At 48.0% G+C, this 13230-nt stretch overlaps 2 protein-coding genes across 2 annotated transcripts; both read right to left on the bottom strand.

Annotated features, from left to right (window-relative positions):
• Nucleotides 1–4744: 4744 nt before the first annotated feature.
• Nucleotides 4745–6005, bottom strand: METBIDRAFT_230201 (putative signal sequence-binding GTPase). The gene has a single exon (XM_018855243.1). It carries the CDS (start codon nucleotides 5943–5945, stop codon nucleotides 5127–5129), a length of 819 nt encoding a protein of 272 aa, XP_018711123.1. The 5' UTR covers nucleotides 5946–6005; the 3' UTR covers nucleotides 4745–5126.
• METBIDRAFT_230197 (metal cation transporter) lies at nucleotides 6006–7633 on the bottom strand (the record flags this gene model as incomplete). The annotated part of the gene is made up of 1 exon (XM_018855241.1): nucleotides 6006–7633. A coding segment is annotated over one exon (1587 nt), but the record flags the coding sequence as incomplete, so codon positions are not given.
• Between the last annotated feature and the right edge of the window lie 5597 nt (nucleotides 7634–13230).

The following is a 13230-nucleotide window of genomic DNA, read 5'->3' as shown; positions in this document are numbered from 1 at the left end:
TTTTTTTTTTTTTTTCTTGTATTGTTTGTTTTCTGTTTTCTTGCTGGGTTTTCTCTCTCGCATTCTCCGTGGCTTTGCTTCTTTTTGACGGCTTTCGCTTTGTTTGAATTTGCCAGCGCTTTCCCTGATCGCTAGATGATCTTCAGGTAAGCACTTTGGGTGAGCTTATACGAAGGCAAACATAAATGCTTGTGATCCATATTCTTTTCGTGAAAGGCCGGCGGTGGATCTGGTATTGGATTTTTTGATTTCCTGTTTCCATTTCTGTTTCCATTTCTGATTCGGTTCCCTGATTTCATTTTCTGTTTCCACTTTCTGATCCCAGTTTCCTAGTCCATTACTGATTCCTGTTTCCAGTTTCTCAATCCATTCTGTTTCTTGTTTCCATTTTGTGTTTCCATTTTGTGTTTCCATTTTGTGTTTCCATTTTGTGTTTCCATTTTGTGTTTCCATTTGTTTCCATTTTGTGTTTCCATTTTCTGGTTCCATTTTCTGGTTCCATTTTCTGTTGCTATTTTCTGTTTCGACTTACTGTTTCCTTTTTCTGTTCTTATTTCCCCTTCCGGTCGCTTTCCTTTCTCCCCTCGTTTTGCTTTCTTCTGATTGCTCTTTCCACATCATTTCCACTTTCTCATTATTAAGTCGGTAGTCATATCTGGAACCTTCGCCATCATGCCTTTCCCGTCATTACTTCAATGACGCTCTTCAACATGACTCTCAACATCCGCCTTTTCTCATTGTCATGATTGCGTACTCTGTGCCAGGATTCGGAGGGTGTCTCATAAACCGCGTGGCTTTCGATCTGCAAGTTTCCATTCATTGGTACCAAATACCATTTCCTGAATTTCACTGCCATTGCAAAAGGGAATATATTAGACTAGCCGGCGCTATTGCCCATATTGGTCCTCGCCAATGTGCAGATAGCGTACATGTATAATAGGAGACCGTACAGATGGATGACCCATGCTTTCATAAATCCCGAAAGTCTGTATGTAGTAGTTTCCATATAAAAGCCCAGACTGCTGCTGTCCGGCTGTCGGGGCACTTGCATACCATCGCTTTTTATAGGATTATGTAAGACTTTATAAGGTATCGCCCAGGACAAACGAGTTCGTATACTGGGGCAATCTAGCGCATCCATTTTCATGTGGCAAACAGCAAGCTGTTGTCCATCATTTCAGCAAAAGCCCACTGCCGAAACACCGATGCATTGTCATCAATTTGCAAAGAAGAATAGCCCAACACCAACCAACATCGGAAGCATAATCCCCCAGTCCAAAACAGGCAATGATAAACACCACTGGTCCGCAACAGACACCACTGGCCCCAAATTATCGCAACTAGTCCCAAACAAACCCTAGAAATTAAAGGGTTGGTCCGATAGGTCAGCACGGAATTCTCCAAAGCCAACAAAGCCGAGACAGATGTGGCGGCAGGTAGCAGGTATTCTCATTTTTGAAGATTAGAATGTTCTAGTCGCCCGTTATAAAGTCCGCATAGCAAACAGAAGGATCCACGCAAATAAGCACGGCGGATTATTCACCTCTGACAACAGAAAAGGTCACCTCAAAAACACAGATCTGCGCAACACAATAAACTCTTGCCAACATGACAAGTAGGACCATGCCAACAACTTTGCATCAGCGCCTTTAGCAAAGTAGCCACCACCCCAAGAAACCATCTTCCAACCACTCAAAAATCGTAAGACAGCCAGATCAAAACGTTCTGACCGCAAGCGATGCCATGAACTTCGAGTGCTATTAGTGGCAAATTGTCTCTGACTCACATCCAAACGAGTTGTAATTGCAAACAAGAATATTTCATGTCGCATCAAAAGAAAGAGTGTCCTCAACGTTACAAGTCGTCATCTGAGACCCATACTTTGGATGTCAAGATTAGACAAACAGCGACCCAACCAGTTTCTGCTCACCATGGGAATCAAGATGTAAAAGACAAACGGAAACAAGACCAAACACAACAAGAGCGTTGCAAAAAAACAGCAAGACACCAGCAAAACTTACCAGCCTCCTGAATTTATTGCCATAGACAATATCTCTTCAATTTCAAAAAGGGGGTCTGGTCACCATCTCCGAAAAGACCATCCGAGAAAGATAGCATGATAGAAGTATGCGGCCAAAATTGTAAGCAAGAAGTCTCAAAAGAACGTAGTATATACTAACAATCCAGAGAACGGTGAATCAATGCTGGAATTGATGTCGTACGTAAAGTTCAACAAGAAAAAGGGGCAAAACGACATACCCGAAAAGGCACAAAACGATATACCTGATGACTTGAAATTAACCAGTTTTGTCGAGCATATTGTTATACCACTCGGATGTGGCAAAATTACTTAGCCTGGCCTCTTCGTTTCTCGACAAGACTTCATGATGGGGAATTCACATTATTAGTTACTGAGTATACCAGCTATCTTTGTTTTGCAGGGTATCCGTCTATACCGTTGTCGGATAAAACTAATTCGAAAGGCCGCAGGTCACTATTTTCCAATATAGTGTCTCATGACTAAGTGAAGACAGTGTATCAAGATAAAAACCCGCTGCCTAGTTAGGAAATGCGTTGTGAAAAGCTGGAGACTGGTTGCACGAATGTGTTATGCCAGATCCATGGGACTGGCGATATTTTCTATACCTTGCCGATAAAAACACACAGTCCGAATCATTTAAAGATCAGACAGCGAGCTTGGGCGTAGAGTCGCAGACAGAATCATTCGGCTATAAATAATTTCGAATGATCTGCAATAAGAAGAATGACCAAACTTCACTTCAGACCAGTCCTTTTTCTGCCTTAATAGTCTCTACAGTCGAGGTGGGACGTCAGAACTGTTTGATTTAACAAGGTCCTCAGGATTCTAAGAATAGAGAAGGTGGCGCTATTGTTAGCCCTAATCCTGTGGCCAAACCACACCCAAACTCAGATACATAACCTTGGAAACATGCAAAAACAAGATGACTCCTGGAAAACAGCTATACTTCTAGTGCCATCAAAAGCAAGAGGCTTTCGACTTTCCCACCCCGCCACGCCCAAAGCCGGGTTTTGCCGAGCATTAAAAAGCCTGCCGAGCGGCTGTTCGGCATTCAAGGAATACTCTTAGAGTTCCCTATTCTCAAACAGCCACTGCCAATGTTTTGGACACGGCGGTTTCAGGATCCACCAAAGACGTCTGCCATTATTTGAATGAGTCATATTAAGCCCAAGTCGCCTGCCAAATTCGATACATTCATACTCGAAGCTGCCCATGCATGCTGGCCATTATCATCGTTCTCCAAATTCTATGGCCACGTAAATCCGAGGATATCTCTAACAGTTCGCACCTCGCCATCCCGTACTCACGCTTGTCAACACTAGTACTGAAAGCTGAAGTCTGGCCGCCGCCGTCTTTTTTTGGTCTGCGCGGCCACTTCCCTGATTTTGCAAAGACACCCGGCAATAATCAGACGATACAGAAAGAACAGCGGGGCTAGACAATACACAAGATATGATGCCTAAAACCAGCGCACCACGACCCGCGGAAAAGCAAAAGCAAAAGTGGGTGCCTTGATTTTGCATAACCCGCTTCATCTCTGGAGTTTCTAGCCTGGCGCTCGAAATCAAAACCTGGAACTGCTCCCCCTGATTGCTCCCCCCATGTGAATGCGAACGAAGTCGAGAAAACAAAGCAAACATTGGATCGAAAACCACACACAAGTTTTGAGTTTGAACACACCATTTACCCGAGTTCAACGCTGGTCTTGCTCAATTTTGGTGATAACTTCTCTGAATCCTGAACTTCCACCATTTTCTGGCCCATAAAAACGTTTGTCAGTATGCGTCAGCAAAATCACCAATACGGAATTCCGAACATGTCATGAGCCGCCCCCAAAGTCCAGATTCCAGAGTAGAAAAAGCCACATGTGGTTTTAGCAAAACGTCTTTTTGGCGGGTATAAATCAACCAAATAGCCTTGCACAAACAGAAGGCTGGATTTCAGAAAATACAGAGAGCATAAAAAATAACTACTACTGGCTGGCAATAGGGCTCATGTGATCGGAACAAGGAGTAGCCATATACCAGAGATTCCTGACTTAAACCCGGAGGTCCGAATTAAGCTTTCCAATGGGGATGTGGGTAGGGATAATTTAACAATTTGAGCCCCCCCGAATAAAGTTTAGTGATACATTCAAGCATGCGTTCACATTATACTTCTGGGGCAGACATAGACGCCTCCGAGTTGGCTTTGGTCATACCTGTGGCAGTCAATCTGCTTTTGATTTTTTTGGAGCCCTTAGGTGTGGGGGTTTTTCCAGAGAGAAAAAAGCATGAACCCAGCTTACTAGCATAGGGGGGCATTTAAAAATTTTATGTTTTAATTGTATTACTGAAGCGGTACAGACAAATTCCTTGTATCCCTGAATGCACTCCGGGGTAAGGACCATGCAGCACATCGGACTACATGCAAACAATAATGCACGTTGCGCGACATTTTCCTCTGGGGACTCAAACGGACTGCACATACACCTATTGTTTCATTTCAAAAACTCAAACCCTTTACAACTGAGTGATTAATTCAGAGTCTAGGCTTGCAGGAAATTATAAGACAACTCTATTGGTTAAGAAGAAATGGATCGAGAATAAGGTTTGTGAGTTACCCCCCACTCGTTCTCGCAATTTTACGAGGGTTTCCCGCAAGCACAATGTGCAAGGCAGAACGGGGAAAGCGAGCGGGTACTTTGCCCACGACAGCGACGTTTAAATAAGAGGTGTATGTGTGGTTAAGATTGTTTTATTAGACGTGGTGCGAGCTTTTAGCTATATGTATGAAGTTTTGAGTTTTCTACCCAAAAACGGGGAGGTGGGGTTCACTTGAGGCCGTTGATTACACGGAAGACAAGCCCCTATATCGTCTCAGAGCGCCCAGGAATAACAATAGATTTGAAATAAGCCTCCTTCGTTCTTGAACACAGACCGTCAGTTTATTTTTAGGGAACTAATGAGTTTCTCTCATACCTTCAAGATTCTTCGAGCTGAATATAGCCATCAAGTTCCTGGAGTGAGTTCGAGTGTCCAAGGAGTTTAGGGAGTTCAGAGTGTTTAGAGGAGCGTGAGGAAAAAGATGACTTGCAAGAACAATACTAGTCATCATCCACCTCTACTTCTTCTGCGGGTTCCTTCGGCTCTTGAGACTCCGACCATTGAGTGACATCGTCTATGTAACTCAAGATTGTTGCCACAGATGTGCTGTCTTTTGAGCAGTCCAAAGGCAAAAACTGCACCATGCCAAAGTCATCGACAAGGCCGGCGATGGCTTTATTGAGCCGGGTATATTTCGGGTTCAACTGATTGTCGGGGTCATGTTCTAGCACCAAGGGGTCCGGATTCAAAAACCTCTTGAGCTGTTTCTTCGATACCTCCGACTTGATGAGATCGGCTTTCGAAAGGATATTTATGTGCGGTAACTCCAATAGAATCATGGCCGACATAGCACTCAACGCGCCACTGAAGAACTTGGAGCGATCAATGACAAATGGTGCTTCCAATAAATAAGTTGCGCAGAGACTGAAGTTGAGAGATGATTGGAGATGACGAACTATAGTGGGTAGGACCGGGACGTGTGTGTAAAGCTCGATTTGACCTGGGCAGTCGAAGATCAAGTATTCATCATTGTAGTCACCAATCTCCTCATCCAACCAGTCCAAGTTGTTCAAGAGGTATTCAAAGCAGTAGACAAGGGCCCCGTTTGGCCCAAGGTCCATTTCCTCCATCACATCCTCGACAGAGATCAAGTCCTTGATGTCCACGGTAAACTCGTACTCAGTTGCCTCCGCGGCAGGGTCCAAGTTGATAATGTGCGCGCGGCGTCCAATAGATTGCATGTGTGAAATAATCGAGTTGCAGAAGGTGGATTTGCCCGCTCCGGCGGGCCCGAGAACCAAGACTCCCACACGTGACATTGTTGATGAGGATGAGTAAGCTGGAGACCCAGGAGGATCGCGCGAGCATGTCTTTGATCGACGCGGCCTGATGAGGCGTGCGCGCACCATATCGCGCGAGACTACAAACGGCACCAGCAGGAATCGTAGTCGTTCTCCATCTGGATGAGGGCATCGATGCCGTGGTTCTTGAAAACGCCCTCGCATTGCAATTTCAAGTGCGCGGTGCTTTCGCCTCTGTAGACTTGTATGTGAATAAAGCCGCCCAATTTCTTGTCATTCACCCAGAACCGAGGCGTGGTGAAGGACTTTATTCCTTTTATGGTGGTGAGGTCATTCAAGGCGCCCCGAACAATGGCTTCTTTCTTACTGTCCAAACTGAGTAAGAGCGTGGACGCAGTGGACTTCATGAGCGGTATTGCGGTCATGAATATGAGCACGGCGATGATGATGGAGGCCACGGGGTCGAAGCCTTGCCAGTGGAAGATCTTGGTGAGGATCGTGGAGACCACCACGCCGACCGAGCCCAAGGTGTCTGCCAAGATATGTAGGAAAATGCCTCTCATGTTGTCGTTTATTTCGTCCGGATCGTCGCAGTCCTCTGCATGCGCGGTCTCGGGAGACACCGCGTGGTTCCCGGGGGAGGTGTCGAGAGCGATGGGCGAGTGGCTGTGTGAGTGGCTGTGTGAGTGGCCGTGCGAGTGGCCGTGCGAGTGGCCGCCATGCGAGTGGGAGTGGCCGTGGTTGAAGGCAAAGATCCCCACGATGTTGACCAATAGGCCCAACACGGACACGACGATCAACTCCGTGGTCTGCTGGAGCGCCACCGGGTGGAGCAAGCGGCCGAGGGCCTCGAAGACGATGCTGCCGCTAATGCCCACGAGGAGCGTGCCGTTGGCGAAGCCGGCCAAGTTCTCGAAGTTCTTGAGGCCGTAGGGGTACTTGCTGTTGGCGTTGACCGGGTTCTTCAGCCATATGCCCGCCACGAGCCCCAAGGCGAGCGAGGCGCAGTCGAGCGCCATGTGCAACGAGTCGGACAAGAGCCCGAGCGACTTGGACCGGAACGAGTACACGAGCTGCACGAACATGAACGCGGTGTTGAGCATGAGGAAGTTGAAGATGGCCCGCGTGTCGGAGTGGGCCAAGATCTCCGCCAACACGCGCGGCTTCTCCGAGGAGTCCCCGGCAGGACCAGCAGCAGCACCGGCGGCGGGCGCCACCCGCCACGCGCGGTCCACTCGGGTCAAGCAGGGAAGCCCCACGCACACGGCCGCGTCCGCCACCGCAAACGGGCGCGCGCGCACCACGAAGCATTCCAAGCAGTACGCGAAGCCCGCGAGCACGAGGATGCTGGCCTTGGCCGGCACGTGCGTGTGCAGCGCCAGCAACAAGAGGAGCGAGGACGCGGCCACGGAGATGGCCAAGAACGGCACGTCCACCATCCCGGCCACCACGAGCGCCGCGAGCAACGCGCCGGCCAGCACGCACACGGCGGCCACCGGCGGCGCCCGCGCCGCGGCCCCGCCCCGCGCCGCGGCGCTGCTCACGAGCCAGAACGAGCCCACGAGCGCCGCGTAGCCCGCCACCACGGGCACCGTGTGCGCCGCCAGCACCTGCGCCGCCGTGTGCACGTCGTACACCAACAGCAACGGCGTGGCCGCGTTCCAGCGGCTGGCGAAGAGACAGAAGTACAACACGGCCGCGCGGGCCGGGCGGAGCGCCAGCAGCGCAAGGTCAAGAGCATCAAGCCCGCGGCGTGGCGCACGCCGACACGCGACGCCGCCGGCGCCGCGAGCCGCCACCGCGCCAGCACCGCGCCCACGCACACCACGGCGCACGCCTGCAACAGCAGCATGGCCACGCGGGCCGCCAACGCGGGGCCGGGGGCCGCGCCGGGCTTCAACGCGAGGTCCGCGGCCACGGCCATGAGCGGCAACGACACCAACACGGGCAACGACGCGAGAAGCAGCCGCCCGCGTTTCAGGGGCGGCTGTGCGCTCCCGCCCGCGCGTGTTGGTGGCGGGCGGGGTGTGTGTGGTTCTGCTGGGGCAAGTTGGGTGGTTTTATGTGGGGCCGGCGCGGTTTTTAGCGGGCCTGGCGCGGTGTTTAAAGGGGCCGGCGCGGTTTTTAATGGGGCCGGCGCGGTTTTTAATGGGGCCGGCGCGGTTTTTAATGGGGCCGGCGCGGGTTTTTCTGGGACTGGCCCCGTGTTTTCTGGGTGTGGCCCCGTGTTTTCTGGGCCTGGCGCGGGGCCGTCTGGATTGGGCGCGGCGCCCACAAACGGGTTCTGGAGACTAGCCGCCGGCAGCATGGACGGGGGGTTTGGCGGCGGAGGGTGGCCCGGCGGGCCCGGCGGGTGTGGGGGGGCCATTTTGTGGTGCAAGCCGCGGCAATTGCGTCCAATTGAATGGGTTGGGGAAGATGGAGAGGTGGGGGAGGAAAGAGAAGAAAGAGAAGAAAGAGTAGAAAGGGAGAAAAGAGAGGGGGTATGTGGAGGACGCCAACCGAGCATGGAGCGCGTGGCGCGACGGGGTCGTGCGTCGGGGCCGGGTTTGGGCCTGGGGCCGCGTATTGATTCTGGGGCCGCGTATTGATTCTGGGGCCGGGTTTGGTTATGGGGCCGGCTGTGGTTATGGGGCCGGCTGTGGTTATGGGGCCGCGGCCTGGAAAAGGAGGGGAAAAGTGCCGGGACATGACTGCTGTGTTTTTTTTTCTTTTTCTTTTTTTACGATTCTGATGGTGGCCGGCGTTTGCCGACCGCCGGGGTCGCCGGGCCGGATGTTTGTTTTTCGTTGTGTTTTCCTTTCTTCTGCTTCTATTGGTTCTTTGGGCGCCCAGACGGGGGGTCTTGTTGCAGACCGGGCCGCGCCTTTATTAGCCTTTATTAGGCCGCCAGAAGGACACCGGAGAGGTTCTAAAGAGGCACTAAAAATGCACCAGAAAGAATCCAGAAAGGAACTAGAAAAAACCAGAAGAGGCTTTAGAAATGCACTAGAAAGGTACCAGATATGCACTAGAAAGGCACTAGAAAACCACTAGAAAGGCACTAGAGAGGTACTAGATAGGCACTAGAAAAGCACTAGAAAGGCACTAAAAAGGTACTAGAGAGGCATTATGTAGGCACTAGGTAGGCACTAGAATGGAACTAGAATGGTGCCAGAAAGACGTCAGAAAGACAGTAAAAAGACAGTAGAAAGACAGTGGAAAGACAGTGGAAAGACAGTGGAAAGACAGTGGGAAGACAGTAGAAAGACAGTAGAAAGACAGTAGAAAGACAGTAGAAAGACAGTAGAAAGACAGTAGAAAGAAGTCAGAAAGAAGTCAGAAAGACAGTAGGAAGGTACCAGGAAGACTTCAGAAAATATCAAATGACTCTAGAAGGAGTTTTAGAATCACACCCAATCCTTTCTCATCTTCGTAAGAATACCTGCGAAACCAAAGCATATAAATTAGCGAAAGAAAAGAAGCCAGCAGGTATTGCCTCAGTAACGGTGAGTGAAGCGGCAAAAGCTCAAATTTGAAATCCTCAGGGAATTGGAACTTGAAGGTGGCCTCAGATAGTTCAAACATTCTTAAGTCCATTGGATAATGAGACCATGGAGGGTGATAGCCCCGTAAAGAATCTTTTTGCTCTATTTTCTTTGAACACCAAAGAGTCGAGTTGAAAGGTACCAGAAAAATCCCACAAATGAGCCAGAAACGGGCCAGAAAGACCCAAAAAAGGCTTTAACATCTAACAAAAAAGATCACAGAAAGATGCCAGAAATACGCCAAAAAACACTAGACAGAGGCCTGAAAAGGTTCTTAAAAGTCTTTCTAAGGCCCCCAGAAACATCCCAGAAGGACCCCAGAGAAGCACCATGGAAAACCCGTCACCCCTGCAACCGGCTGCACTCTTCATCGATGCGAGAACCAAGGGTCAGTTGCAGTTGTTTCTGTATATCGTTTGCGGATTTGAGACCATTTCTGCTTTCTTGAGAAAACTTAAATGTCTTCATTTCATGTCGTCTAGCATATCACTGGCTCATCATAAAGTATAATGGGCCGTGACCTTAAAAGTGCTGCTATGATCCGGCGCTAATCCTTTTCGATGCGAGCGATAATAGGCTTCTGCTTTTCCGGCAGTCGAATTGTAGAATGTGCAGACAAAATGCCAAGATGCCGCCACTATAGATACAAAGCATGGTCGGCTTGCTGGTACGTGTTCTGGAACTGGAGGCTGTGGCATGTTCGTGCTAGTGAGAATTCCCACGGGGACCAATTCTGGCAGTGGGGCCAAGAAGGCGAGGCAACGGTTCAAGTGAATTCGGTATTTACGGGGCTCCTCAGTGTAGCAGATTTAGTCCAACACAGTTGGCATCCTCTAGAGGCCCGGATGGCCTGGGTGTTTGGTCGGGCATCCCCACGGAAAGTGTTCAGAGACCATAGAAAATATCTGAACGGGTAACCTGGTGCCCCATATCTGAGGTGCATGTGGAATATAACCTTGGGCCTTGATAAGAAGTCCAGCAAAAGGCAGAGGCTCAATCAAAATGAAGAACTGGAGCGTGTCCAACATATATGGGGATTTAGATGCGCTAATATGGCCATATATACGACTCAACACGCGGGGAAACGAACGGATGAGGGGACGAAAGATTTGTATCAAATTGGAGCCGGCTGAGTGTTTATTTTGGTAGAGTTTCAGGCGAAACAAAACTATTTTGCATCATCATTCTCTTTATGTAAAGATATGATGGCACCATCCCTCTCAGTTTCAATCATCTGTTTGTTGTCCTCACCTACCAAGTTTACACAGGTTGCAGCCAAGGCAATAGGGATCTTTTCTAGCTACGAGATGCTGTCCCAGAATTCAAAGCAAGGGAAGCTTCTGTGATGCCCGGGAACGTATTTTCGATATGAGCGGACACAGTCTATATTGTGAGTCTCGCTAATTTAAACGTCAAGATTGGGAAGCCACATTCAACGGTCGCTTGGAACCCGGAGCTAGCCTCTCGAGCGCTGAGAAAACACCTGATGATGTTTTCATCTTCCTGATCTTGGGATCCTCAACCAGGTCATATCAATCCCATAAACCAGTCGGACATGAATTTTGGGTTCCTGCTTCCGGAAGCAGGGATATTTTAAGGAGTCATGATAGGCATCCCATACCAAACCACCGAATATTGTAGATCAACCATTCACTTGTCAAGACATACGTACTAAACTTACGGAATCTGTCAAATGACATCACCTGTTTGTTGGAGCGCAGGCTGAAACGCTTACAAACATGGAGTGAATTAATAATAACCTGTGAGATAATACTACTATTTCGTGATATAGGTTTTCAGCATTTCGCAATCAAAGAGTCTCGTCCGCTTTCAACTTAAGTGGTGTTTCAAGAATTCGATATAGTGGCGTTTCAGGATTTGAGAGAGACACTAGTATTCACTGCTGGAAAACAGATTTGGTAGCGTTTCTGGAACCAATAATTAAGAGCACTACTATTATTCGCTGAGAAAAGCCGGTAGTTACCAAGACTCCAAATGATACATTCTTGCGGTGGACATCTCATAAGCCACCCAAATCTGAAGTGTTTGAGCTGGTTTATTTCAACTCGTTTACAGTCCGCTTTGGATAGAAACTGGCTCGAATAAAAATCCAATTAATGGTCTAGTAAGACTGATGTTCGATGAAAGAACCTATAACAAAAACCATAAAACCCCGATCTCAAAAGCTCAGTGGTGCCTCTGCAAACCAAATCTCAGTGGTTTCTGGGAATCACAATTGTACCCCGGTGTATTATAGTGGCCCATAATAAAGAGCGTAAAAACGGGCCACCTGGACAGCCATGTATTCGAAAACAATGACAATTGCAGATGACCAAATGGACCATAACTGCCAATCTCACGATCGCAATTAATGTTTGATTTGAAAGTGGAGAATTAGAGAACATGTCCGTCCAGAGTCTGAAATGGGATCTTGCGTAGAGTGCTCACAGGTGGAGCAGGTGATCCCACAAGCCAATACATGATTTCCTCATAATGCCATTGGGGTCGCAGAGTGTTGAAATGTATATTGCACTTCCGGCCGAATTATGATACTAAACGACCTGCTGGACCAATGATACTGAATTTCTGGCTGAACCAGTGATACCAAACCTCCGGCTAAAATGATGCTCGACATCAAAAAACTGCACCTCAGACTCAATCATTATTATGCTACTGGACATAATACTGAACTTCCCACTCAATCAATAATGCTGAACTTCCAACTCAACCAGTAATACTGAACTTCCTGCCGGACCAATAGTAATGCAATTACGGCTGGATCATGCTACCAAACATCTGGCTACATCAATTTTTACCTGTTTTTCGGAAACATAAGGTGTTTCTTCATGATCTATGTTCACTCGCTCCAAAAGGCTATACTACTCTGACGGCATGTGCACAAATCATTCTTTCTCAAATGGTAAAAGCCTCATCGTCTCAAATAGTAAAAGCCTCATGGAATGGCCGTTTTTGAGATTCTGATGCATACGTAAAAGCTGACATTTATTTCAGTCAATAAGTGGCACACTGTTCTAAGAAAGGATGTGATTTTTGCTTGCCGTGGCTGTTTTCCATCTCCCAATCAGATGCGGCTCGGCACTTCTGACCCCTACCGGCCTCAAGGAATTTTCTACATGAGTCAAACTTTTCACCTTGGGTAGACAACACTCTGAGTGATTATCCACATTACAATTCGCCAGCGTTTGAGGGTGATTTCTGGCCATGGGGCAGTGGCGGGGCTTGAGCCAAAAGCAAACCAGTGTTGGGTGAATCGGTGCGGACTTGGCCTTATATATATTAATCATGTCAATATGGAAGCATAATGGTTTTAAGTCTTGATATATGGTGACTTTTCTTGTCCTACCCAAAGGACGATTTTCAAAGTATCACAATAAAAAAACCAATTATACTTTATTATATCTTCAGGTTTATTAAGCCCGTATTGATAGTACCATAATAAATCAACCTAAAGTACTACCTTATTAGCTAACATTCAGGGTTCATAAGCCGTGCCTTATAATGGCTCCTTGTAGGCCTACCTAATGGAGATCATTGAAGCACCGTAGTAAAGACTAACTATGTACTTTCTTATTAGTACACCTTCAGGTCAATTAAGCCCGAATGCTACAATAGCTCCTTGTATCTACCTTATGAATGATCATTACAATATCGTATAATCATATCTTATTATTATAGCTCTAGGTTTAATAAGCCCGTATCAAATTAGTGCATTGTTACATGTTCATTAAATGATGGTTATTGTCAAACCCACATAC

Source organism: Metschnikowia bicuspidata, assembly GCF_001664035.1.
Source record: "Metschnikowia bicuspidata var. bicuspidata NRRL YB-4993 chromosome Unknown METBIscaffold_4, whole genome shotgun sequence".
Classification (NCBI taxonomy): Eukaryota; Fungi; Ascomycota; class Pichiomycetes; order Serinales; family Metschnikowiaceae; genus Metschnikowia; species Metschnikowia bicuspidata.
Note: the sequence above shows the minus strand (reverse complement) of the source record. Positions and strands in the feature narration are given on the sequence as shown.

Coding starts and splice junctions, on each gene's coding strand:
- METBIDRAFT_230201 (XM_018855243.1), bottom strand. CDS start 5,945: ATGTCACGTGTGGGAGTCTTGGTTCTCGGGCCCGCCGGAGCGGGCAAA.